Genomic DNA, 23,295 nt, shown 5'->3' on the forward strand with positions numbered 1-23,295 from the left:
ACGCAGGGCTTTGCTCAATGAACCCCGCCCCCTGCCAAGGCCGGAAGAGGCTCCGGTCCAAGGCCCACGATCCTCGGGGAAGCCATCTTGAAAGAGGGCAGAGAAATCAAAAGGTTGCCATTTTTCTTAAGGGGACGTGTACTGAATGGGAGTTCTTGTGAACTCATCGTCTTGAGTACGGGAAGTGTTTCTTTGGAACCATCTTTTCTAAGGGCAAACAATTTACTTTTTTAAAGTTATAGTTTTCATAACCTGCAGATTATGTTTTTTCAAAATTCTCAAAATTTTTACACGTCAAAGAATGAAGCAGGAAGTAAAACATTGACCAGTTTAAACTGGTTTTTACTCTTTAAATAGGATATTTATTAATCAAACCTTGGAGAAGGAAATGGCAATCCACTCCATTATTCTTGCTTGGAAAATCCCATGGACGGAGGAGCCTGGTAGGCTACAGTCCATGGGATCGCAAAGAGTCGGACACGACTGAGCGACTTCACTTAGTCAAACCTTGAGGGCTTATAGAGACAGTACTGCGCATGTGCAAGACGGGAACCCGTGTTTCCGGGATGACCACGGAACCAAGAATCTTCAGTCTAGGGAACCCAAACAATAGAAGTGGTTGCCATCGGACCCCTTAACCAGGTGAAGCAATAAGTCCTTCAGTAAGAAAAATCCGGCTTCCGTCTGCCGTAGTATCTTGTTAACCATATATGGACTGCTTTGAAAACTAGCCAATCAGCTTGTGCCAAGTTTGAATTTTCCGTAACTCCTTCAATTTTGCCCCAAATCGCGGCGCTGGGAGACAGATTTCAGCCGTTTCCTGTCTCCTTGCTGGTCGACCTCGCGACAAAGCTCTCTCTTTTCTCGAAAGCTGGTGCCATAGTATTGGCTTCTATGCGCCCCAGGCAGTGAGCCCTTGCTCGACGAGAATTTTTGGCGATCGCAAACGGACTAAGGCCGTGTGGTCGTCTGGCTGAGGCCCTGTAGCCCCGGGCTGGGTGTAGGTCCTCGCCACAGACCCTGAGTGGACACCTAGACGCGATTTGTCTAGAGGCTCTGCTGTCGGGTTCTTGCTTCCAGCCGCAGAGGCGCTCCAGGCTCCTCCGCGCTCCTTTCATTTTTTTGGGAAACAGCTCCTGGATCTTTTGGGTGAGTAACCTCGTAAAAACGCGCTTGTGCCTAAATTGTCCATTCCGCATCAGGATTATGGGTTAGGGTCCCACTCTAAGGGAGAATATATAAAAGGTTACAGCGCCTGCGGAGAGCCGAGATTCAGTTCCTGGTCCTGGAACTAAGATCCCAGGAGCCGGCCAAAAAAATGAAAACGCTTACGGCCGCTGAGGTACTCAAAAGTTCGGATTAGAGTCCCAGGCCCTTAACTTTGTCAGTGTCTGATTATTTCATTTGTTAGGAATTGGCTAGTAGGGTTAAATTGGATGGTCACAAAAAAACTTTACTGAATCTGTATTCTGCCATTTTGCTGTGGTCATCCTGAAGAAAAAAATCCTTCTAAAATGGGGAATGGTAACAGCGTACCTGACAACACTCCCTTGAAAAGTGTTTTTCAAAGTTGGTCAAGGGTTAGCTCTAAGCCGATGAAAAAGAAGAAAATGCTTTACTTGTGTAACACTGTCTGGCCCAAATATCAGCTGGAGTCAGGGGAAAAATGGCCCCAGAATGGGTCTTTGAACTATAATACTATTTTACAATTAGACTCGTTTTGTAAAAGACAGAAAAAATGGGAAGAAATCCAGTATGTAGAATCATTTATGACTTTATATAAGAGGAGAAATTGGTATAACGAAATTAATGAAAACACGATCACGATGGCTCAGAGCCAAGACTCTCAGAAAAAGTCTCTTTTACCTGAGTCAAAGTCAAATGATGGTCTAGTCCCTTCATCGCCAGCTGTTGCAGTAGCCCGAAGGTCTGCCCCTCCCTCAGCGCCTGGTCCCTCAGCGCCTCCTCCAGTAGCCCGTCCCTCAGCGCCTGGTCCCTCAGCGCCTCCTCCAGTAGCCCGTCCCTCAGCGCCTCGTCCCTCACCACCTCCTTCAGTGGCCCCTCCCTCACCGCCTCGTCCCTCACCGCCTCGTCCCTCACCGCCTCGTCCCTCACCGCCTCGTCCCTCAGCGCCTCCTCCAGTAGCCCGTCCCTCAGCGCATGGTCCCTCAACGCCTCGTCCCTCACCACCTCCTTCAGTAGCTCCTTCCTCGGTGGCCCCTCCCTCGGTACCCCCTCCCTCGCCACCTCTTGTGATAGCCCCTTCGTCCACACCTCTGGTGGTTCCCTCGACTTGTGAAGCGGGTCTTCCTCAGGCTGTTGGTCCGGCTCTGTACTCGCCCTTAGCAGATGGTCAGGAAGGCACGGTCTCCCTTCTCTGTCCCCATCAGGGTACTCAGTTTGGCCCAGCGAACACTCTACCTCAGGCAAAGCAATTTCTGTTAAGGCAGGTCCCAGCTGGCTTAGATGACCAGTGCCAATCCAGAGCACGTGGAGTGATGCATCATGGTTTATCAGTAATAGATTTATTTAATTATAAAGCTAAAATGCCATCTTATCAGGATGATCCCAGGAAGATGGAACGTCTCTTTAAAGGCATCTTTGCTGTTTATCATCCTAACTGGGCTGCCATACAGGTCCTCATGAATAGCCTCCTCAGTCCAGAGGAGCACGGCATGGTATTAGAGAAGGCCCTTCAGGAAGCTGAAAGGCTCCGTGAGATACACCCAGAGAGTCCAATCAGAACTTCAGCAGAGCAGGCTCTTCCTAGAACTGAACCAGGATGGGATCCCAGTGATCCAGAAGATCAAGCAAGGCTGGATCATTATAAAGATTGTTTAATGATTGGACTACAAAAGGGGGCAAACAACTTCAAGAGGGTCCAGAATGTAAGGCAAGGGCAGGAGGAGTGCCCATACACCTTTCTTGAAAGGCTTCATGAGGCTTTCCGAAAATATACCGATATTGATCCAGAACACCCAAATAATATGGGACTGGTCAATTTAACCTTTATTAGTCAGAGTGCCCCAGATATAAGAAGAAAACTACAGCAACTGGAAGAGGGACCGTGGCTGCCAACGTCTCAGTTGCTTGAGGTTGCTCTTGAAGTGTTCAGAGGCCTACTCAAAATTCGAGAAAAGCAGGAGCAGTGCATCTTGAGGAAGGCTGCTCTGCTCAGCCTTGACCACTCAAGACCCAGCAGGACATCTGCAAGAAAGAACAAATGGCCACTGGTAAGACCCCAGGGACCTCCAAGACCCAACCGGAAAGGTCATCCATTTGTTGGGCCACAACAGTGTGCTTTTTGTAAACAGGAAGGACATTGGAAACGGGAGTGTCCCAAAAACAGACGGGGCCCCCTCTCCTCCAAGACAACGTCCATCAATGGTGTATTTGGGGAAGTTGCTCAGAAACCTTTTCTACAGCAGCTCGAATGTCACGTAGAGAAAACATCTATAAAGTACAACTTTACGTATGAGTTTGAATGTCATAGTCCCTTATCAGGGCAAGAGGTACTAACAAATTTAAATGACCGAGTGGGTTTCTCAGCAGAAAAAGTAGACACCAGAGTACTCCCAGGTCAAGTTTTCACCCTCCAAGCTGCACCATTACAATTGGGAGACAAGACTCCATCAGATGTCCCTGAAGAAATTTTACAAAAGATAAGAGCAGACGTTTGGGCTGATGGGACACCAGGAAGAGCCAAGACAGCTGACCCAGTAGTAGTAAAACTCCGTCCAGGTGCCCAGGTTCCAAATTTAAAGCAGCCTCCTTTGAAAAGGGAAGTAAAGGAAGCTATAAAGCCTATGATAAACACCTTTCTTAAATACCAATTAATTCAACCATGTCAGTCCCCATATAACACTCCTATCTTGCCAGTAAAAAAACCTGGGACTGGAGAGTATCTTTTTGTGCAGAATTTGAGAGCTATCAACCAAATTGTAGAGGATATACATTCAGTGATGCCAAATCCAGATTTATCTGGAGACTTTTCCTGGTTTACAGTTCTGAACTTGAAAGATGCCTTTTATTGCATACCCCTCAGTCCTGAGTCCCAGAAACTGTTTGCATTCGAGTGGGAAGATCCAGAGACAAACATAAAGCAGCAGTATTGCTGGACGGTCCTTCCACTAGGATTTAAAAATGCCACCACCATCTTTGTGGAGGCCTTTTTGAAGGACTTGAAGGATCTCCAATTAAATGAAGGAATCTTACTCCAGTATGTGGGTAATATACTAATTGCTAGTAAAACTAAGGAAGCTTCAGACCAAAATACAGTCCGCACTTTAAACTTTTTGGCAGACCGGGGATATAAAGTCTCCAAAGAAAAGGTACAAATTTCTCAACCAACTGTAAAGTATCTAGGAGTTGAGTTGTCAAAAGGACAGAGAAATCTGTTGCCAGATCGAAGGGAAGCAATAGCTGGGGTGAATGTACCCACCACCAAAAAGCAACTGAAAAGATTCTTAGGCAAGGCTGAGTTTTGTCGTATTTGGATTCCTAACTTTGGACTCATAGTCAAACCTCTATACGAGGCTCTCAAAAGAAGTGTCAATGAGCCATTAAACTGGACTGCTGACTGCCTTGAGTCATTCCATACCATCAAGGAGAAAATTTCTACAGCCCCAGCCCTTGGTCTCCCGGACATTAGAAAGCCATTTGACCTTTTTGTGCATGAAAGACAGGGTGTGAGTCTTGGAGTGCTAACTCAAAATTTAGATACTGCCAGAAGGCCAGTAGCTTATCTTTCCAAACAATTGGATATTGTAAGTCAAGGATGGCCAGTTTGCTTCCGGGCTGTGGCTGCAACCTGTGACCTCTTACAAGAAGCTGAAAAGTTCACTGAGGGCAGTCCTACTAGTGTGCACACTCCGCACCGCGTGCAACCTTTACTTGAACGAAAGGGCAGATATTTGCTTACTTCAAAGAGGCTAGGAAAATACCGAGCCATCCTATTTGACAAACCGAATGTAACATTAAAGGAGGTATCTGCTTTAAACCCAGCCACTCTGCTCCCCAGTGCAACAGAAGAACCTGTTCACAATTGTATACAAATAACTGAAGAACAGTATCCCAGACCTGACCTGACTGATCAGTTTTCAGAAATGGTTCTAGAGAGAGGTGATGAAAGGGGATTTTATGTTGACTTTTGAGACTTAGATGATGATGAGTAACAAACGAAGAAGGCTGGGTATATAATGAACAGGAACTAGTGCTTAGACTGCAGCATTTAATGGGAAGACTTATGCTCAACTACATCAAGGAACCCATTATAGGAAGGATACAACCTATCATTGTCTACAAAAGTTTATTGTTAGTCCATAAATGCAAAGGACCATTCAAAAGGTAATACAAAACCGCCTGATTTGCACCAGAAACAACCCTAAAACTGGGCCACCTCCAACAGAACCAGGAGGTGATTGGCAAATAGACTTGACTGTTACGCCAAGAGCCATGGGACATTATAGATATTTGCTGGTATTTGTGGACACCTTCATAGAATGGGGTGAAGATTTTCCACGCCAGAGAGAGAGCTTCCTAGGTAAAAAGGCCTTACTGAAAGAAACTAGCCCTCGTTTTGAGTTACCTCTTTCAATTCAAAGTGACAGCGGAGGAGATATCATAGCCGGGGTAACTCAAGGGTCTACGGGGCCCTTGGGCTACAGTAGAAGTTACATGCTTGATGGAGCTCTCAAAGTACATCAGGAAGCCAACTTCACTTGCGATGAGGTCTTAACAGTTGCCTTTTTGAGAAGGGTTAGAATGGCCCCTGGAAGTAAGGGCCACTTGAGCCCTTATGAACTGTTATATGGGAGACCCTTCCTTAAGACTATTATTGCAGTCTTGAAAGTGATCACAGTGTTAAAAGGATTAGATAGTATAAAATGTGTACAATTTCTTGGTGCTATCTTATTCTCTAGTTGATTAATGTTTCCCACAGACATTCCTTTGCAATGCAGAAGCCCAGGGAATTGGGTCCTCCTGAAACTTGGAATCATTACTTCGTTGAAGATCAACTGCAGCCCAAGTGGATAGACCCTATGAAGTTCTTCTGTTTACACATTCTTCAGTAGAGCTAAAAAGAGTTAAACCTTGGGTATACCACTCCTGAGTAAAAATAGTACCCATTTTTAACCAGCAGCTCCCCGTCCCCTTTACAGTTCTCAAACAGGGCACATTCTTTATGGACGGGAGAAAGTAAGCGTACCAGCCTTCTTAATACTGGTGGGGCCTGGAAACCCATCACTGATTTCTTGACACTTGTGAACCCTTAACTGACCTTAAGTTACTTTTCATATAGAAATAGGACAGCTAAGACTCCACCTGGCCAGGAAGAGATGAGGACATCTTCAAAGTAGACAGCTTCTGCCCAGAAGTCTGGTCCAGGCCTATATAAATAAATATTCAATCACTAAAAATGTTTAAAATAACATGGTTTCAGTTCAGTTCAGTCGCTCAGTTGTGTCCAACTCTTTGCGACCCCATGAACTGCAGCATGCCAGCCTCCCTGTCTATCACCAACTACCGGAGTTTACCCAAACCCATGTCCATTGAGTTGGTGATGCCATCCAACCATCTCATCCTCTATCATCCCCTTCTCCTCCCACGTTCAATCTTTCCCAGCATCAGGGTCTTTTCAAATGAGTCAACTCTTCGCATGAGGTGGGGATTGGAGTTTCAGCTTCAGCATCAGTCCTTCCAATGAACACCCAGGACTGGTCTCCTTTAGGATGGACTGGTTGGATCTCCTTGCAGTCCAAGGGACTCTGAAGAGTCTTCTCCAACACCACAGTTCAAAAGTATCAATTCTTCAGCACTCAGCTTTCTTTATGGTCCAACTGTCATCCATACATGACCACTGGAAAAACCATAACCTTGACTAGACAGACCTTTGTTGGCAAAGTAACGTCTCTGCTTTTTAATGTGCTGTCTAGGTTGGTCATAACTTTCCTTCCAAGGAGTAAGTGTCTTTTAATTTCAGGGCTGCAATCACCATTTGCAGTGATTTTGGAGCCCCCCAAAATAAAGTCTGACACTGTTTCCACTGTTTCCCCATCTATTTCCCATGAAGTGATGGGACTGGATGCCATGATCTTCGTTTTCTGAATGTTGAGCTTTAAGCCAACTTTTTCACTCTCCTCTTTGACTTTTATCAAGAGGCTTTTTAGTTCCTCTTCACTTTCTGCCATAAGGGTGGTGTCATCTGCATATCTGAGGTTATTGATATTTCTCCCAGCAATCTTGATTCCAGCTTGTGCTTCCTCTAGCCCAGCATTTCTCATGATGTATTGTGCATATAAGTTAAATAAGCAGGGTGACAATATACAGCCTTGACATACACCTTCCCCTATTTGGAACCAGACTGTTGTTCCATGTCCAGTTCTAACTGTTGCTTCCTGACCTGCATACAGGTTTCTCAAGAGGCAGGTCAGGTGGTCTGGTATTCCCATCTCTTTCAGAATTTTCCACAGTTTCTTGTGATCCACACAGTCAAAGGCTTTGACATAGTCAGTAAAGCAGAAATAGATGTTTTCTTTGTAACTCTCTTGCTTTTTCCATGATCCAGTGGATATTGGCAATTTGATCTCTGGTTCCTCTGCCTTTTCTAAATCCAGCTTGAACATCTGGAAGTTCATAAGTCACATTGCTGAAGCCTGGCTTGGAGAATTTTGAGCATTACTTTACTAGCGTGTGAGATGAGTGCAATTGTGCGGTAGTTTGAGCATTCTTTGGCATTGCCTTTCTTTGGGATTGGAATGAAAACTGACCTTTTCCAGTCCTGTGGCTACTGCTGAGTTTTCCAAATTTGCTGGCATATTGAGTGCAGCACTTTCACAGCATCATCTTTCAGGGTTTGAAATAGCTCCACTGGAATTCCATCACCTCCACTAGCTTTGTTCATGGTGATGCTTCCTAAGGCCCGCTTGACTTCACATTCCAGGATGTCTGGCTCTTGGTGAGTGTGAGTGATCACACCATCACAATTATCTGGGTCGTGAAGATCTTTTTTGTACAGTTCTTCTGTGTATTCTTGCCACCTCTTCTTAATATCTTCTGCTTCTGTTAGGTCCATACCATTTCTGTCCTTTATCGAGCCTATCTTTGCATGAAATGTTCCCTTGGTATCTCTAATTTTCTTGAAGAGATCTCTAATCTTTCCCATTCTATTGTTTTCCTCTATTTCTTTGCATTGATTGCTGAGGAAGGCTTTCTTATCTCTCCTTGCTATTTGGAACTCTGCATTCAAATGGGTATATCTTTCTTTTTCTCCTTTCCTTTTCGCTTCTCTTCTTTTCACAGCTATTTGTAAGGCCTCCTCAGATAGCCATTTTACTTTCTTGCATTTCTTTTTCTTGTTTCATGGACTCCTAAATAATAAGGTATGTTTTTGGAGGACTGTTAAAATTAGGAGTCATAGTTCTGTGTATCATAGGGTTAATCTTTTTACTCACCAATTTTTTTACTTATTATCTGTCTCGTGTATTTAAAAAGGCCTCTTCCACTCACATGATGATTGCCTGAGACTTTAGAATTCAAAGCAGGACTTGTGAATGTTTACAATCAAGTGCAAAAACAATTTCATTCCTGTTATAATAATCTATGCTGCTACTCAGCAAGAAGCAGCTATGTAAGAAAAATACGGTCTTTTTGAGTGAAGAAACTTCAAAAAAATGTAAATGAGATATGAGCTTTTAGATAAACTCTATTAAGAATAATTATGCTTTAGGAATGTCTGTCTGAAATAGTCTGTCCAAATTGGGGTACCTTGAATTTCTAAGGGTTGTGCTAAACTAAGTGATGGAAGTTCACTGAATAGCTAGCTCATTTCCAAATAAAGTAAGATTTTGAAACATTTATTACTGTACATTAGTTTCCTCTTACAGAGAAGCTAAAGAAATTTGGGACTGTTAATGAATAAAAATAAGCTAGCGCAAAAACTTGAATTTGGCTTTTCTCTCTGTTAAAAGGACACACTTTCTTCAGATGTTGAACTGCATTTGACAGTAGATCTAAGTTTATTTGCCTCTTAAATTGTCTGTTCTGTATTTGCCTTTGAAATCCCGTATTTTTACTTTGGCTGAGTGAATAGCTATTATTTCACAGTGACCTATAGTCCCATCTGACTGAGTGCTCTAAACCTTTCTGATATTTGTTGACAAAACTTCCTAAATCATTCTGGTGAAGCACTTTTGGCTTCTAGCTAACTTTGCGATGCTTCAGAGGGACCCTGAAACATCCCAAAGGGAGATATTACACTAATTGGGTTCAACTTCCGTGTTGAATTACATGGGAAATATTGTCAAGTGAATAATAAGTCTCTATGGTAAATGTCACTAATACAGATATCCTAGAAACAATTTACATATAAATTCTGATATATTCAGGTAAAATGTTGCCATAATTCTAATTATTATCTTAAAGTGTTGTCACAGCACTAACCAAGTTTCTTTTGAAAATGCTTCCTCTTCAAGAAGATTTATAGAAAGGACTTTTGGATAAATACAAGTTTCTGAACTGGGTAAGAAATTAACGATTCTAGTGGGAAACCTGATGACTGTACAATGGTTAACAAAAGGACTGAATGAATTGGGAAATACGCTTATCACTTTTATGGTTTCTGAAAAATTACTGGTTTGAATCTGTGTTTTCTAGATCTTAGGAAACCTTCCCTTCAAACTAATTATGACTTAACAGTAATTTGGTAAAATGATATTTAATAAACAAATTGAAACATTTACCTTTTTTCTCTATCTGACCCCTTCAGAGATTGGAAACTCTTAGGGTTCCAGTAACTTTATCAGATAAATTAGGAAGATTATCTCACTAACTGGTACAGAAATCTCAGTTTTGGAGACCTTGAGAAAGAGAGGAATTCACTTAGATCTGTTAGGCAAAATCTGTGATAAGCCTTTGGGATGACTTTCCTAGCCCTGAAAGGTTTTATTTTAAAGTTAAGTTTGAGACTCCATAAAAGTTTCAGCAAAGCAAAAAAAGTCTGTGATCAATTATGGTTATATAAATAATCAGGTCAAGTTTATTGAGAATAGACCTATTTTATAAACAAGTCTTAATTTGGTTATATTTGGTAAAAATGAGGGTGATTTTAGGGAGAAAAGGATGTTTCAATGAGTGTTAAATCCCAGTTTGTTAACGAAAGTCTGTATGTACTAAGACTCATTTCCTGAATGGATCTTTGCTGTTAGGGTATTTTAATGTAAAATTTAATTGAATTATTAAAGGACACTCTCAGTTTGTTTCTGAAGCTTAGCTCAATAATCTGTCTTTGGATAAAGATCAGATGCCTCGCGACCTGCCACCAAGACTGGAAAAAGACATAATTTAAGGAACAGTCTCCAACCTGGCTGGAAGGACCTTTTATCAGCTACTCTTAACTGGCTCATGCACAGTGAAATTGAAGGAAAACTGACTCTTGGACTAACTCCCATTTCCAAAGGCCCCTACACTGGACTGGTCTATAAAGAGGACTGGCTGACCTCAAACTCAAATGAAGACGACGCTCAAACAGCAAAGTACACTGTGCTAGGACGAGAAGAAGACGACATCAGAAGCAGACAGCTTGCCCAAGATGCCCGACCTGATTCATAGGATCATTGACAACGTTTTCTTGATTTCTTGGACCTTTGCACATCAATCAAATGTTTTCTATCACAGACATGATTCTATGCTAATTTAAAACTCAATCCAATTGTTGGGTTGTGGCCTAGTACTTCTGTGTTACCTTGGTGGATTTCTCCTCTCCAGGACTCTGATAGGATAGACCCTAGGAAGTTTATTTTAGAAGAGAGTTCAGTCCTGTTCTGTCTATTCATGATATTACTAGATGGGATCCTCTCACTTGGTCAGTTAATAATACCTGCTCTGACCCTGGCTCATAGATTTAAGTGTTTTCTTAGGGTCGTTTAAACTCAGTAACAAGCTAAGTCTCAATCAAAAAAAAAATGTGATCTCTTGTCTACTAAAAGGAAAATTCCCACAATTATGGGATGGATCTATATGCTTAACACCAGGCTATGGTTAAGTTTAAAAGCTCTTTATGTTGGGAACAATTAAATTGTACTAAGAATGATCAACCTAGTATTATTATAAAACTAGGCTGAGTACTTGGTGAACTATGCCTATTATTAACCTTACAGAGAATGATTGATATGAAACTCAGTGGAGTTGTGGTAGTAACTTATAGCCTTGGCACCTACCAGGATGGATAGGAAGGTGTAGCCTGGGACTCCCATGAACTCAAGGTCATATACATAATAAATTAGAGGTAAAAGATTTACAACAGACCATAGACATTGAGACAGGATACGAGGAGACAAATGCCTGGCTGGAATGGATTAAATATTCTGTGCGCACTTGGAATGAGAGCAGCTGTTATGCTTGTGCAGCAGGTAGGCCGGAGTCTCAGTGGTACCACTGCCACTCGATGGACCTCAGATGCTGTGGGCATAGAATGCATGATGCTCCTCTTCAGGACAATATGGCCTGGGGTAGTAAACCCTGCAGGACCTTGTCACTAATGTTCGTGACTGTGAGGGGTCCAGGGCGTAACCCCCAAGGACTGTCAGACCCCCGTTCCGTAATGCAAACTACACCTCGTGCCTCTCTAGGTGGGGGGAGCAGTTAGCATTCTGGGGGAGTGAATCCGGGTGCAGTGAAGTCCAGTCCTTTGAGGGAATGAACAGCCATTCTGCATGAACTATGGCCTGGGAAGACATGTGGTGTTGTGGAGGACCATTGCTTGAGACTCTAGCGGCCAATTGGGGTGGAATTTGCACCCTAGTTCAATTGGCTATCCTTTTCACCCTGGCATTTCGACACTCGGATCCATCTCATAAGCAGACTAACCATAGAGCCAAAAGGAACACTCTTGCCCCGGGTGGGTCATTTGGTCCATATATATTCTATTGGGGTCCCTAGAGGTATTCCGAATGAATCCAAGGCTAGAAACCAAATAGCAGCGAGGTTCGAGTTGGTATTATTCTGGTGGTCCACCATTAATAAAAATGTTGATTGGATGAACTGTATTTACTATAACCAGCAGAGGCTTGTTAACTATACCAGGGATGCTCTAAGGGGAATAGCAAAACAGATGCTACCAGCAACATGGCATGGGGACAACTGAGTGGCCGTAGACATGATTCTGGGCTTCCCTTGTGGCCCAGCTGCTAAAGAATCTGTCTGCAATGCAGGAGACCTGGGTTCGATCCTTGGGTTGGGAAGATGCCCTGGAGAAGGGAAAGGCTACCCACTCTGGTATTCTATCCTAGAGAATTCCATGGACTATATAGTCCATGGGGTCGCAAAGAGTCGGACACGACTGAATGAGTTTCACTTTCAGACCTGATTCTGGCAGAAAAGGGAGGAGTATGTGTTTTGGAGGGTGTCAATGTCGTACTTTCATACCCAACAACACAGCCCCTGAGGGCACAATAACAAGGGCCTTGCAAGGTCTGAACACCTTGGGTAATGAGTCGGCTGAAAACTCAGGGATAGATGACCCATTGTCCAGTTTGATGGAACAGTGGTTTGGGATACAGAGAGGCATCATGATGTCTATCCTGACTACCCGTATTGTCACACTTGAAATACCCAGGTAGGGTGTTGCATCATTCCTTGTGTCAGGAGCCTAGTGCACAGATGAATATTAACAGCTCTCACCAAGCAGTCCACTGCAGCCTATCATATCAACCTTCTATTCCTGGAGGAGTCTGAACATGAAAGTCATTCGATGCTAAGTTTGAGGAAAAGAATAATCGACTATCATAAAAAGGGGGTGGGAATTGTAAGAAAAATACGGTCTTTTCTACCAAAGAAGAAATATTGAAGAAATGGATTCATTTTTTTTTTTTTTTAGAACAGTTAAATAGGAAGGTTATGTATATATATGTGTGTGTATATGTATGTATCTGGTTTGTGCACAGGATTCCTAGGATGGTGACTCATTGTCAGTCGTTTGTTTTCTTACCTTCCTGGTTTCTCTTCCTCATAAGAACAATTTGGCAGGCTACTTTTGTGGGCTTTACCCTGCACACCTGCAAAGAACTAAAGGGCTGGAGAAAATATTTAATATAAATCCTCCACTCAGAAGCTTACAAGTATCACGCATGACCCCCATCGACCAATAAAAACTTAGGCGCCGTTCGGGGAAGATTGTGACTCTGTGGTCTTCCGCCTGCGAGGATCCAGGGGAGGGAACCTGCGTTTCAGGGATGAACACCGGGAGCACGTCCCACGCGGCGTGCTGGCTCCCGCATCTTTGCCTGCAGAAGTGGAGCCTGTCTTGCGAGCCACTTTCGTCTGCGTTATTCCTGTGACACTGCTGGAGACCATTTCCTACAGCCAGAGCGGGCGTCACCCTGTTTGCCTTAAGACTGAGGAATGTACAAAGAAAAGGGGGAAATCTGAAATAGCACATAAACATTGACCTGTTTACCCTGGTTTGCCTCCTTCAATAGGCTGTTGATTAATCAAGCCTTGAGTTATTTTACAGACAGCACGGCACCTGTGGCAGACAGGAACCCATGTCTCCAGGATGACCCCAGGACCTAGAATCTTCAGTTTACAGAACTCATAAAATAGGAATGTTGCCACTGGAGCCTTTTACCAGCAAGAAGTTCTTCAGTAAGAAAGACTTGGACAGCTTCCGGCTGTCCAAGTAGCTTGATTCCAATCGGCTTTCTGACCTCCAAGACTAGCCAATAAGACTGTGCCAAGTTTGAAATTCCCCTAACCCCTTACCTTTCACCCTGAACACTGGATGGGGAGACAGATTTGAGCCCTGCCTCCTATTGCTTGACCTCACAATAAAAGTCATTCTTTTTCTAAAAGCTGGTGCCATAGTATTGGCTTCTGTGTGTGTCAGACAGTGAGCCCTTGCTTGGTAACAAAAGGATGAAAGATATCCACGGATGCATACATTTTATTATTTCTATCTGATAGAGTGAAAGTGATTACAGTATTTCCTCCTCATAAAGCAGTGTTCCAAGCATCTGTTAACACTGTATCCTCTACTGTGAGGTGAAAACATTAGTTGTTTTATCGACATTCAGATCAGATCGGATCAGTCGCTCAGTCGTGTCCGACTCTTTGTGATCCATGGGCTGTAGCCCACGAGGCTCTCTGTCCACGGAATTCTCCAGGCAAGAATACTGGAGTGGCTTGCCATTTCCTCCTCCGGGGGATCTTCCTGACCCACAGATTGAACCTGTGTCTCCTGCACTGCAGGCGGACTCTTTACCCATTGAGCCACTGGGGAAGCCCCTGCCTGCCTTAAGAAGATTTATAATTCTCACTTCTCTGATCCTGTTTTTTTTTTTTGCCAAAACATGAAAGCAGGAGAAGAGGCAAATAACTTTTTTTTTAATTCTCTCTGGCATGTTCGGTAGGCCTCTCAGTATTCAAAACACCATTTAGTAGTGTTGCTTTTGGCTGCTACAATGAAGTTATCTGACTTAGAATGCACTTCTTAGAATAGGTTTCTTCTCATATTTTTAGCATGCCATTTAATCTTTCTAAAGTGAGTTTCCTGTTGAGAAATGTTGCCATCTGTATGCTTAATGATTATTATAAATTGCAGTCATGACTTAACTGTTCAGTTCAGTTCAGTCGCTCAGTCGTGTCCGACTCTTTGCAACCCCATGAATCGCAGCACGCCAGGCCTCCCTGTCCATCACCAGCTCCCGGAGTTCACCCAGACTCACGTCCATCAAGTCAGTGATGCCATCCAGCCATCTCATCCTCTGTCATCCCCTTCTCCTCCTGCCCCCAATCCCTCCCAGCATCAGAGTCTTTTCCAATGAGTCAACTCTTCTCATGAGGTGGCCAAAGTACTGGAGTTTCAGCTTTAGCATCATTCCTTTCAAAGAAATCCCAGGGACTGGATTCAGAATGGACTGGTTGGATCTCCTTGCAGTCCAACGGACTCTCAAGAGTCTTCTCCAACACCACAGTTCAAAAGCATCAATTCTTTGGCGCTCAGCTTTCTTCACAGTCCAACTCTCACATCCATACATGACCACTGGAAAAACCATAGCCTTGACTAGACGAACCTTTGTTGGCAAAGTAATGTCTCTGCTTTTCAATATGCTATCTAGGTTGATCATAACTTTCCTTCCAAGGAGTAAGCATCTTTTAATTTCATGGCTGCAGTCACCATCTGCAGTGATTTTGGAGCCTAAAAAAATAAAGTCTGACACTGTTTCCACTGTTTCCCCATCTATTTCCCATGAAGTGGTGGGACCGGATGCCATGATCTTCGTTTTCTGAATTTTGAGCTTTAAGCCAACTTTTTCACTCTCCTCTTTCACTTTCATCAAGAGGCTTTTTAGTTCCTCTTCACTTTCTGCCATAAGGGTGGTGTCATCTGCATAGCTGAGGTTATCGATATTTCTCCCAGCAATCTTGATTCCAGCTTGTGTTTCTTCCAGTCCAGCGTTTCTCATGATGTACTCTGCATATAAGTTCAATAAGCAGGGTGACAATATACAGCCTTGACATACTCCTTTTCCTATTTGAAACCAGTCTATTGTTCCATGTCCAGTTCTAACTGTTGCTTCCTGACCTGCATACAGGTTTCTCAAGAGGCAGGTCAGGTGGTCTGGTATTCCCATCTCTTTCAGAATTTTCCACAGTTTATTGTGATCCACACAGTCAAAGGCTTTGGCATAGTCAATAAAGCAGAAATAGATGTTTTTCTGGAACTCTCTTGCTTTTTCCGTGATCCAGCGGATGTTGGCAATTTGATCTCTGGTTCCTCTGCCTTTTCTAAAACCAGCTTGAACATCAGGAAGTTCACGGTTCACATATTGCTGAAGCTGTTACTAGTCTTTATTTAGAAGTTACAGTAACATGCTTACTAGCTTTCTGGTTTCATGACTTCCTGTGTCTGGAATTTCAATCATCTCTTCGTCTGTCCTCAGTCCATTGTTTACCAACATGCCTCTGGTGTAAGCCACCCACAGTTGGTGACTCCCAAAGTTCATCTCCAACCTTGAACTGACCTAATGTTTCCAACTCATATAGCTAGGTTTCTCATTGGCACTTCACATATATATTCCACTAGCAGTTCAAATGACTTCCCTGGTGGCTCAGATGCTAAAGCATCTGCCTACAATGCGGGAGACCTGGGTTCGATCCCTGGGTCGGGAAGATCTCTGGAGAAGGAAATGGCAACCCACTGCAGTACCCTTGCCTGGAAAATCCCATGGACGGAGGAGTGTGGTGGATTAAAGTTCATGGGGCCACAAAGAGTTCGACACGACTGAGCGACTTCCCTTTCACTTTTCAGCAGTTCAAATACTCTGCTCTAAAATACTACTAATACCATTAAAGTCTTGACCAACTTGAAAGATCGAAGATTTTGTTTTGTTCACTCTCTGGAACTATACTTTAAATACATCCTCCTGTGAACTCAATTCTTAAAAAAAAAAAAAAAAAGATTAATTTACATATTTATGGCTGCGGTGGGTCTTCATTGCTGCATGGGCTTTCAGTCCAGTCCAGTCGCTCCGTCGTGTCCGACTCTGTGACCCCATGAATCGCAGCAGGCCAGGCCTCCCTGTCCATCACCAACCCCTGGAGTCCACCCAGACTCATGTGCATTGAGTCGGTGATGCCACCCAGCCATGTCATCCTCTGCCGTCCCCTTCTCCTCCTGCCCCCAGTCCCTCCCAGCGCCAGGCTCTAGGGCTACTGCATTATTGCGACGTGTGGGCTTCTCACTGCAGGGGCTTTTGTTGCAGAGCATAGGCTATAGGTGTGTGGGCTCAGTAGTTCCAGCTCGTGGGCTCTACAGCACAGATTTCCGTTAAGATGTGGTGCACAGGCTTAGCTACCCTGCAGCATGTGGAATCTTTCCTGACCAGGGGCTGACCCAAGTACCTGCACTGGCAGGTGGATTCTTAACCACTGAGCCGCCAGGGAAGCCCTGAACTCATTCTTTTAAGAAAATTGTTCTAACCGCCTTGGCAGCAACATGGTGGATGAGACCATCAATCGGGCATCAGCTAAGTCTCACTGTTTGAGGTGGGATTGATTAGTTTTTCCTTGTTGCAGTCGGTTAAGGCTTTGTAAGTTACTGCATGTTACCAGCAGAGGGCGATAGTTTCTCACAATTGTGTTAACATTTGGCAAAGAGCTTTAGCAAAGGAGTTTGTTGAGCATTCCTGACTGAATCTTCCAGGAGACCATAAAGATAGATATCTTGGAGATCATTTGAGGATGCTGCAAAGGAAACAGCTTTTGTTACACCAAATAGGTAATCAAGAGGCCTGCCCTAATTAATCATGTAGGCCTGTGATCTTGGGCAAGTCCCTTCCTCATCTCTAAAATGAAGGGACGGAATCAAGTGAAGTCTAAAATTGAGGAAGTAGGGGACTTCCTTGGTGGTCCATTGGTTAAAACTCTATGCTTCTTATGCAGGGGGTATTGGTTCAATCCTTGGTGGGGGAATTAAGATCCCACATGCTGTGTGGCATGGCCAAAAATGAATAAATTAAGGAAGTGGTGGCAGGTTCTTCCTCCAGGGGGAAAGCCCCAAAAGTTGATGCAGTGGCATAAACAAGCACAGGCAGAGACCCTAAAGCATGAGCTTCTCTTTCTTATGAAATGTTCGTTATACCATGTTTGGGGCTTAGGGATTTGCACTCAGAACTTAGGTACGTTTGATCTATGACATGAAACAATCTAGCATGTGATAGAAATATAAGAGTAAAGCCCATAGTGAGAACATTTTCTATCTGATTTCCAAGTTGAGGCCACGTAGGCAGTTAAGAAATAAATGGCCACTTCTTGTTCAATCGCTCATTCCTGTCCGACTCTTTGGGACTCCATGGATTGTAGCATGCCTGGCTTCCCTGTCCTTCACTATCTCCAGTTTGCTCAAAACTCATGTTCATTGAGTCAATGATACCACCCAACCAACTCATCCTCTGTTGCTCCCTTCTCTTGCCTTCAATCTTACCCAGCATCAGGGTCTTTTCCAGTGAGTTGGCTCTTTGCATCAGGTGGCCAAAGTATTGGAGCTTCAGCATGGAGGTTCAGCATCAGTCCTTCCAATGAATATTCAGGGTTGATTTCCTTTAGGATGGACTAGTTTGATCTCCTTGCTGTTTTCAAGGGACTCTCAAGAGTCCTCTCCCAACACCACAGTTCAAAAGCATCAATTCTTCAGTGCTCAGCTTGCTTTATAGTCCAACTCTCACATCCATACATGGCCACTGGAAAAACTATAGCTTTGACTAGATGAACCCTTTGTTGGCAAGGTGATGTCTCTGCTTTTTAATACACTGTCTAGGTTGGTCATAGCTTTTCTTCCAAGGAGCAAACATCTTTTAATTTCATGGGTTGTAGTCACCATCTGCAGTGACTTTGGGGCCCAATAAACTGTTACTGTTTCCATTGTTTCCCCATCTATTTGCCATGAAGCAATGGGATTTTATGCCATGATCTTAGTTTTTTGAACGTTGAGTTTTAAGCCACCTTTTTCACTATGCTCTTTCACTTTCATCAAGAGGCTCTTTAGTTCCTCTTCTCTTTCTGCTATTAGGTGGTATCATCTGCATGGCTGAGGTTGTTGATATTTCTCCTGGCAATCTTGATTCAGGTTTGAGCTTCATCTAGCCCGGCATGTCTCATGATGTACTCTGTATATAAGTTAAATAAACAGGGTGACAAGATACAGCCTTGACATACTCCTTTCCCAATTTCCCTACAGTTCCACCTGTTGCTTCTTGACCTCCATACAGGCTTCTCAGGAGGCAGGTAAGGTGGTCTGGTATTCCCATCTCTTTCAGAATTTTCCTGTTGTACTCCATACACAGCAAAGGCTTTAGCTTAGTCACTGGAGCAGAAGTTGATGTTTTTCTGGAATTCCCTTGATTTTTCTATGAACCCCCTGTTCTGTGCTGTGCTTTGCCACTCAGTCGTATCTGACTGTGACCCCATGGATTGTAGCCCGCCAGGCTCCTCTGTCCCTGGGGATTCTCCAGGCAAGAATACTGGAATGGGTTGCCATGCCCTCCAGGGGATCGTCCCAACCCAGGGATTGAACTCAGGTCTCCCACATTGCAGGTAAATTATTTTTAATTTCTGAGCCACCAGGGAAGACCAAGAATACTGGAGTGGGTAGCCTATCCCTTCACCAGGGCATCTTCCCAACTCAGGGATCGCACTGGAGTCTCCTGCATTGCAGGTGGATTCTTTACCAGCTGAACTGCCAGGAAAGCCCATGAACCCCCTACCAGTATTTAAAATGTACATGTCTGTTAACCCAGAAATTCCATTTTTTAAAATATTTTCTTTATGTGGACCATTTTATAAATTCTACTGCATATGTTACAATATTATTTCTGTTTTATGTTTTGGTCTTCTGGTCAGGAGGCATGTAGGATCCTAGCTCCTTTACCAGGGATGGAACCCACACCCTCTGCATTGGAAGGTGAAGTTTTAACCACTCGACTGCCTCAGTCCTTCCCCAGGGAAGTCCCCCAGCAACTGCATTTCTAGGAAATTTCCCTACAGATACATGTACTCATATGCAAATAAATGTATAAGGATATTGATTGCTGTTTGTTTATAATCACAGAAGACTGGAAACAAATGCCTATCTCTAGAGGATTTGTTTTAAAAATATATGGACCAGCCATGCAAAGGACTAGAATGAACTACTAACAAAACTTAGGTGGTTCTAAATAAACTGACTTCAAAAGATCTCGAAGAACTATAGTTATTAGAAAAACAACACGGTACAGAGCAGTGTGTATAGTTTGCTTTGTGTAGGTTTTTAAATTTATATGTGTATTTGTGTATGCATCTCTAGAGAGATATAAGGGACTTGTAACGGTGGTCACCTTGGTGGAGAGGCAAAGTTTACCAGGTGGCTGGGAGACGGGCTGGACTTCATTTTTATCATGTGTCCTTTTGTCCCTTTGAAATTTGTTTTACGTGCGTACATTATTTACTCTAAGTAAGTACATACGTAAGAAATTCATTTCAGTAATTGTCGTGGTGGCCTCTGGACGATACTAGAGGGATCGGATCATAGCCACTCCCCTCATCCTAGCTTTGTTTTGTCCCCTCATCTCCAGTCATGTCCCAGTCTGTCTTCACCATGTAGAGAGATTGTTCTAAAACACCATTTCATCATATATCCTCCCTACCCCCAAATCTCCACGACCTAGGAGGTAATATCCAGTTTTTCTCCTGATATTCCAGGCCATATATTAACTGACCTTAATCTTATGTTCCTTTTGTTTGTCAGAAGCAACATTGTACAGAGTTCAGTAGCAGTCTTTGAAGAGAGACCACCTGGGTTCAAACCCACTGTGACTTTAGGTTAAGCCACTTAATCCCAGTGTTCATCAGGTTCATCAGCTGCAAAATAAGCTCAACAAAGGCACTTACTTAGCAGTGTTTAGAAGTTGTGCAACATAGAAAAGTTAGTTGCTTGTCTAACTCTTTGCAACCCATGGACTGCAGTTCACCAGGCTCTTCTGTCCATGGGATTCTCCAGGCAAGAATACTGAAGCAGGTTGCCATTTCCTTTTCCAGGAGACCTTCCCAACCCAGGGACAGAACCTAGGTCTCCTGCATTTCAGGCAGACTCTACCTACCGTCTGAGCTACCAGGGAAGCTAAAGTAGCAGGGTTTGGTATATAATAAGAGTATACATTATACACTGACTGCCATTGCTGTAATAATAATACTTAGGGCTTATCATCAATGATGATTTTTATTGGCCTTTTACACAGCATTTTCTGTCTCTCCCAGGAAACTGTGGGGCCTCCATGAGGTCAAGGACTTTGTTGTTTTATTTAAAAGTACATTACTAGACTTTTTTTTTTTTAAGTACATTACTATGGCTTGGCACATAGTTCTTGTTTAGTCACTAAGCCATGTCCCAACTTTTTTGTGATCCATGGACGCAGCCCGCCAGGCTTCTCTGGCAGTGAAATTTTCCAGGCGAGAACAGTGGAGAGGGCTGCCATGGGCACTCGCTAATATTTGACTGGATGCCTTGTTTTCAAATTCCCAGTTCATTTATTCGTTCAACAAATACTTGGTGAGTCTCCAATGTGTGCCAGTCTCTATTTGGTGATAAAGCAGTGTACAGAAAGTCCCTGCTGTCTTTGAGCTAGGAGATTCACGGTGGAGTGGTTCTGTATTTGAACCTGTTCTATCATGACCTAGCAGTTCCAAACCCAACTGGCCATCAGAATCCCTGGGGAGCTTTAGAAGAAGTTGGAGGCAGTGTCTAGCCTGGGCCCTGGAACCTAGTTTTTTACACAAGATTTTTACCACCGTTAAAAGTCTGAATTTTAAAGATTCTTGGTTGCATGGCCCACATCTGTTGGCTCATTCAACTTTAGTACCTGTCTCATCCCCAGTAGCTTTTCCAGAATCACCACTTCACTATAAAACTGCATGTGTTTTCCCAAGTCAAACTTGAACTTCTTCAGCATTTTTACTTTATTATTTATTCATCTATATTAAAAAGTGTAACTGAAGTATACTTGATTCACAGTGTTGAGTTAGTTTCAGGTGTACAGCACAGTGATTCAATTATGTGACCCAGGGATCAAACCCTGAGGCCCTGCATTGGCAGGCGGATTCTTTACCATTGAAGCACCATGGATGCCCCAGGTGTGTGTGTGTGTGTGTGTGTGTGTGTGTGTGTGTATGCAGTTTTACTTTTCTAACAAAGACATCATGGAGTGTGTAAATAGACCGATAAACCTTTTAGGTCTCTTCCAATGCTGTCTGAAATCAACTTATTGACCACTTCTATCTAGTCATTTGTCTGCATCTCTTGGGTCATGATTTCCATCATCTTTTGGGTTTGGTGGACCTGTCGAAGCTGAGCATAAGAGTTCTTCTGAATCTGATTGTTTCATTTTCTTTCTTTCTTTTTTTTTTTTTTAGTAAAGTCAAGAGAAAACAAACAAGCAAGTAACCATCAGTAATCTTGACATCAACATGAGCTTCAATCACAGTCTGCCATTTTTGACCATGGAGCATGTTTTGTCAGAGGTATCATTGCCATGGAAATTAGGCAGTTTTTGCCCTGAACATCCTCAGTAATTAGCTTGAAGTTTTAAAATGCCACTTCATCATTCTGCACATCAGCAAGGCTCACTTCAAAACAACAACCCCAGAGGCCATCAGATGGGATTTTGGTTCCCAGAGTTTTTACTAGTGTTTTTCCAATATTTCTTATATTGAACATAGCTGATGTTTTCACATTATACCAATCTTTCTTAGAAAACAGACCAACCACTTCCTTCTTGGTTCCCTTTTTGCTGCCTTTCATAAGGTGCTCATTGTTGCTGACCTCCAGAGAGCCAAAAGGTAGAACCTGCATTTTTAAAAGGAAGCACTTACAAGCTGGTCCAGTGTTTCTAACACTGAGCTCTACAGAGTATTTGGGGGTGTGGAATTGTTCACACGTTCTATGACAATTTTTAAGCTTGAGATTTTAAAAATTTTACTTGACACGAGGGGGTCTTCACTGCTGCAAGGGCTTTTCTCCAGTGCTGGGCGGGGCTACTCTGGTTGCCTGCATGGGCTTCTCATCACAGCCTCTGGTCTTGTTGCAGAGCTCAGGCTCTACAGCACTCAGGCTTCAGCAGTTGTGGCACATGGACTCAGGATTTGTGGCTCTCCGGGCCTGGAGCAGAAGCTCAGTAGCTGTGGCACACAGGCTCTGTTGTCTCGAGGCGTGGACAGTCTTTCTGGACTAGGCACCAAACCTGTGTCTCCTGCGTCGGCAGACATTCTTTACCACTGAGCCAACCCGGAAGCCAAGCTTGGGATTTTTAATGATATGATTTTAATATTTATTTTTATATATAACTACCAAGTTTCTCTTTTGCTGTGACATTTTCTAACTGAAAGGCTTTTTCCCCCCCTAAGATTTTTTTACTCATTGGCTGTGGAGGGTCTTCGTTGCTTTGAGCAGGCTTTCTCTACTTGTGGTGGGCAGGGGCTTCTCTTGTGGAGCACCTGCTCCAGGGCCCACTGGCTCAGTAACTGCCATGCAGAGGCTTAGTTGCCCCCCCGGGGAAAGTGGGATCCTCCAGCATGAGCGATTGAATTGGTGTCCCCTGCATTGCAAGGCAGATTTCTAACGACTGGACCACCAGAAAGCTCCCTCCGTGAGTGTTTAACCAGGGGTCTTTGCATTATTCAAGTGTGTAGCACAGATAGTGCTTTTCAGAGTGAGCTTGACCCAGATCTGTTCAATAGCGTCTTGCCTTCCCAACTTGAGAGCAGACTTGG

General features: G+C 43.5%; 2 protein-coding genes and 1 pseudogene across 2 annotated transcripts in view; 2 read left to right on the forward strand and 1 right to left on the reverse strand.

Moving 5' to 3' along the window:
• The first annotated feature begins 804 nt into the window (after positions 1-804).
• Positions 805-13,847, forward strand: LOC112443502 (uncharacterized). Its single transcript, XM_059880255.1, has 2 exons — positions 805-2,073; positions 2,104-13,847. The coding sequence occupies exons 1-2, from the start codon at positions 1,515-1,517 to the stop codon at positions 5,151-5,153; spliced, it is 3,609 nt and encodes a 1,202-aa protein (XP_059736238.1). The 5' UTR covers positions 805-1,514; the 3' UTR covers positions 5,154-13,847.
• FBXO42 (F-box protein 42) overlaps positions 805-23,295 on the forward strand; it is a 107,147-nt gene continuing 84,656 nt past the window's right edge. The window contains exon 1 of the mRNA XM_005203374.5: positions 805-1,149. The gene's annotated coding sequence lies outside the window, so the exon portion shown is untranslated. The remainder of the gene's footprint in view (positions 1,150-23,295) is intronic.
• Positions 21,573-22,430, reverse strand: LOC112443511 (small ribosomal subunit protein eS1-like; annotated as a pseudogene).

The sequence above is a fragment of the Bos taurus genome, chromosome 2 (assembly GCF_002263795.3).
Source record: "Bos taurus isolate L1 Dominette 01449 registration number 42190680 breed Hereford chromosome 2, ARS-UCD2.0, whole genome shotgun sequence".
NCBI lineage: Eukaryota > Metazoa > Chordata > Mammalia > Artiodactyla > Bovidae > Bos > Bos taurus.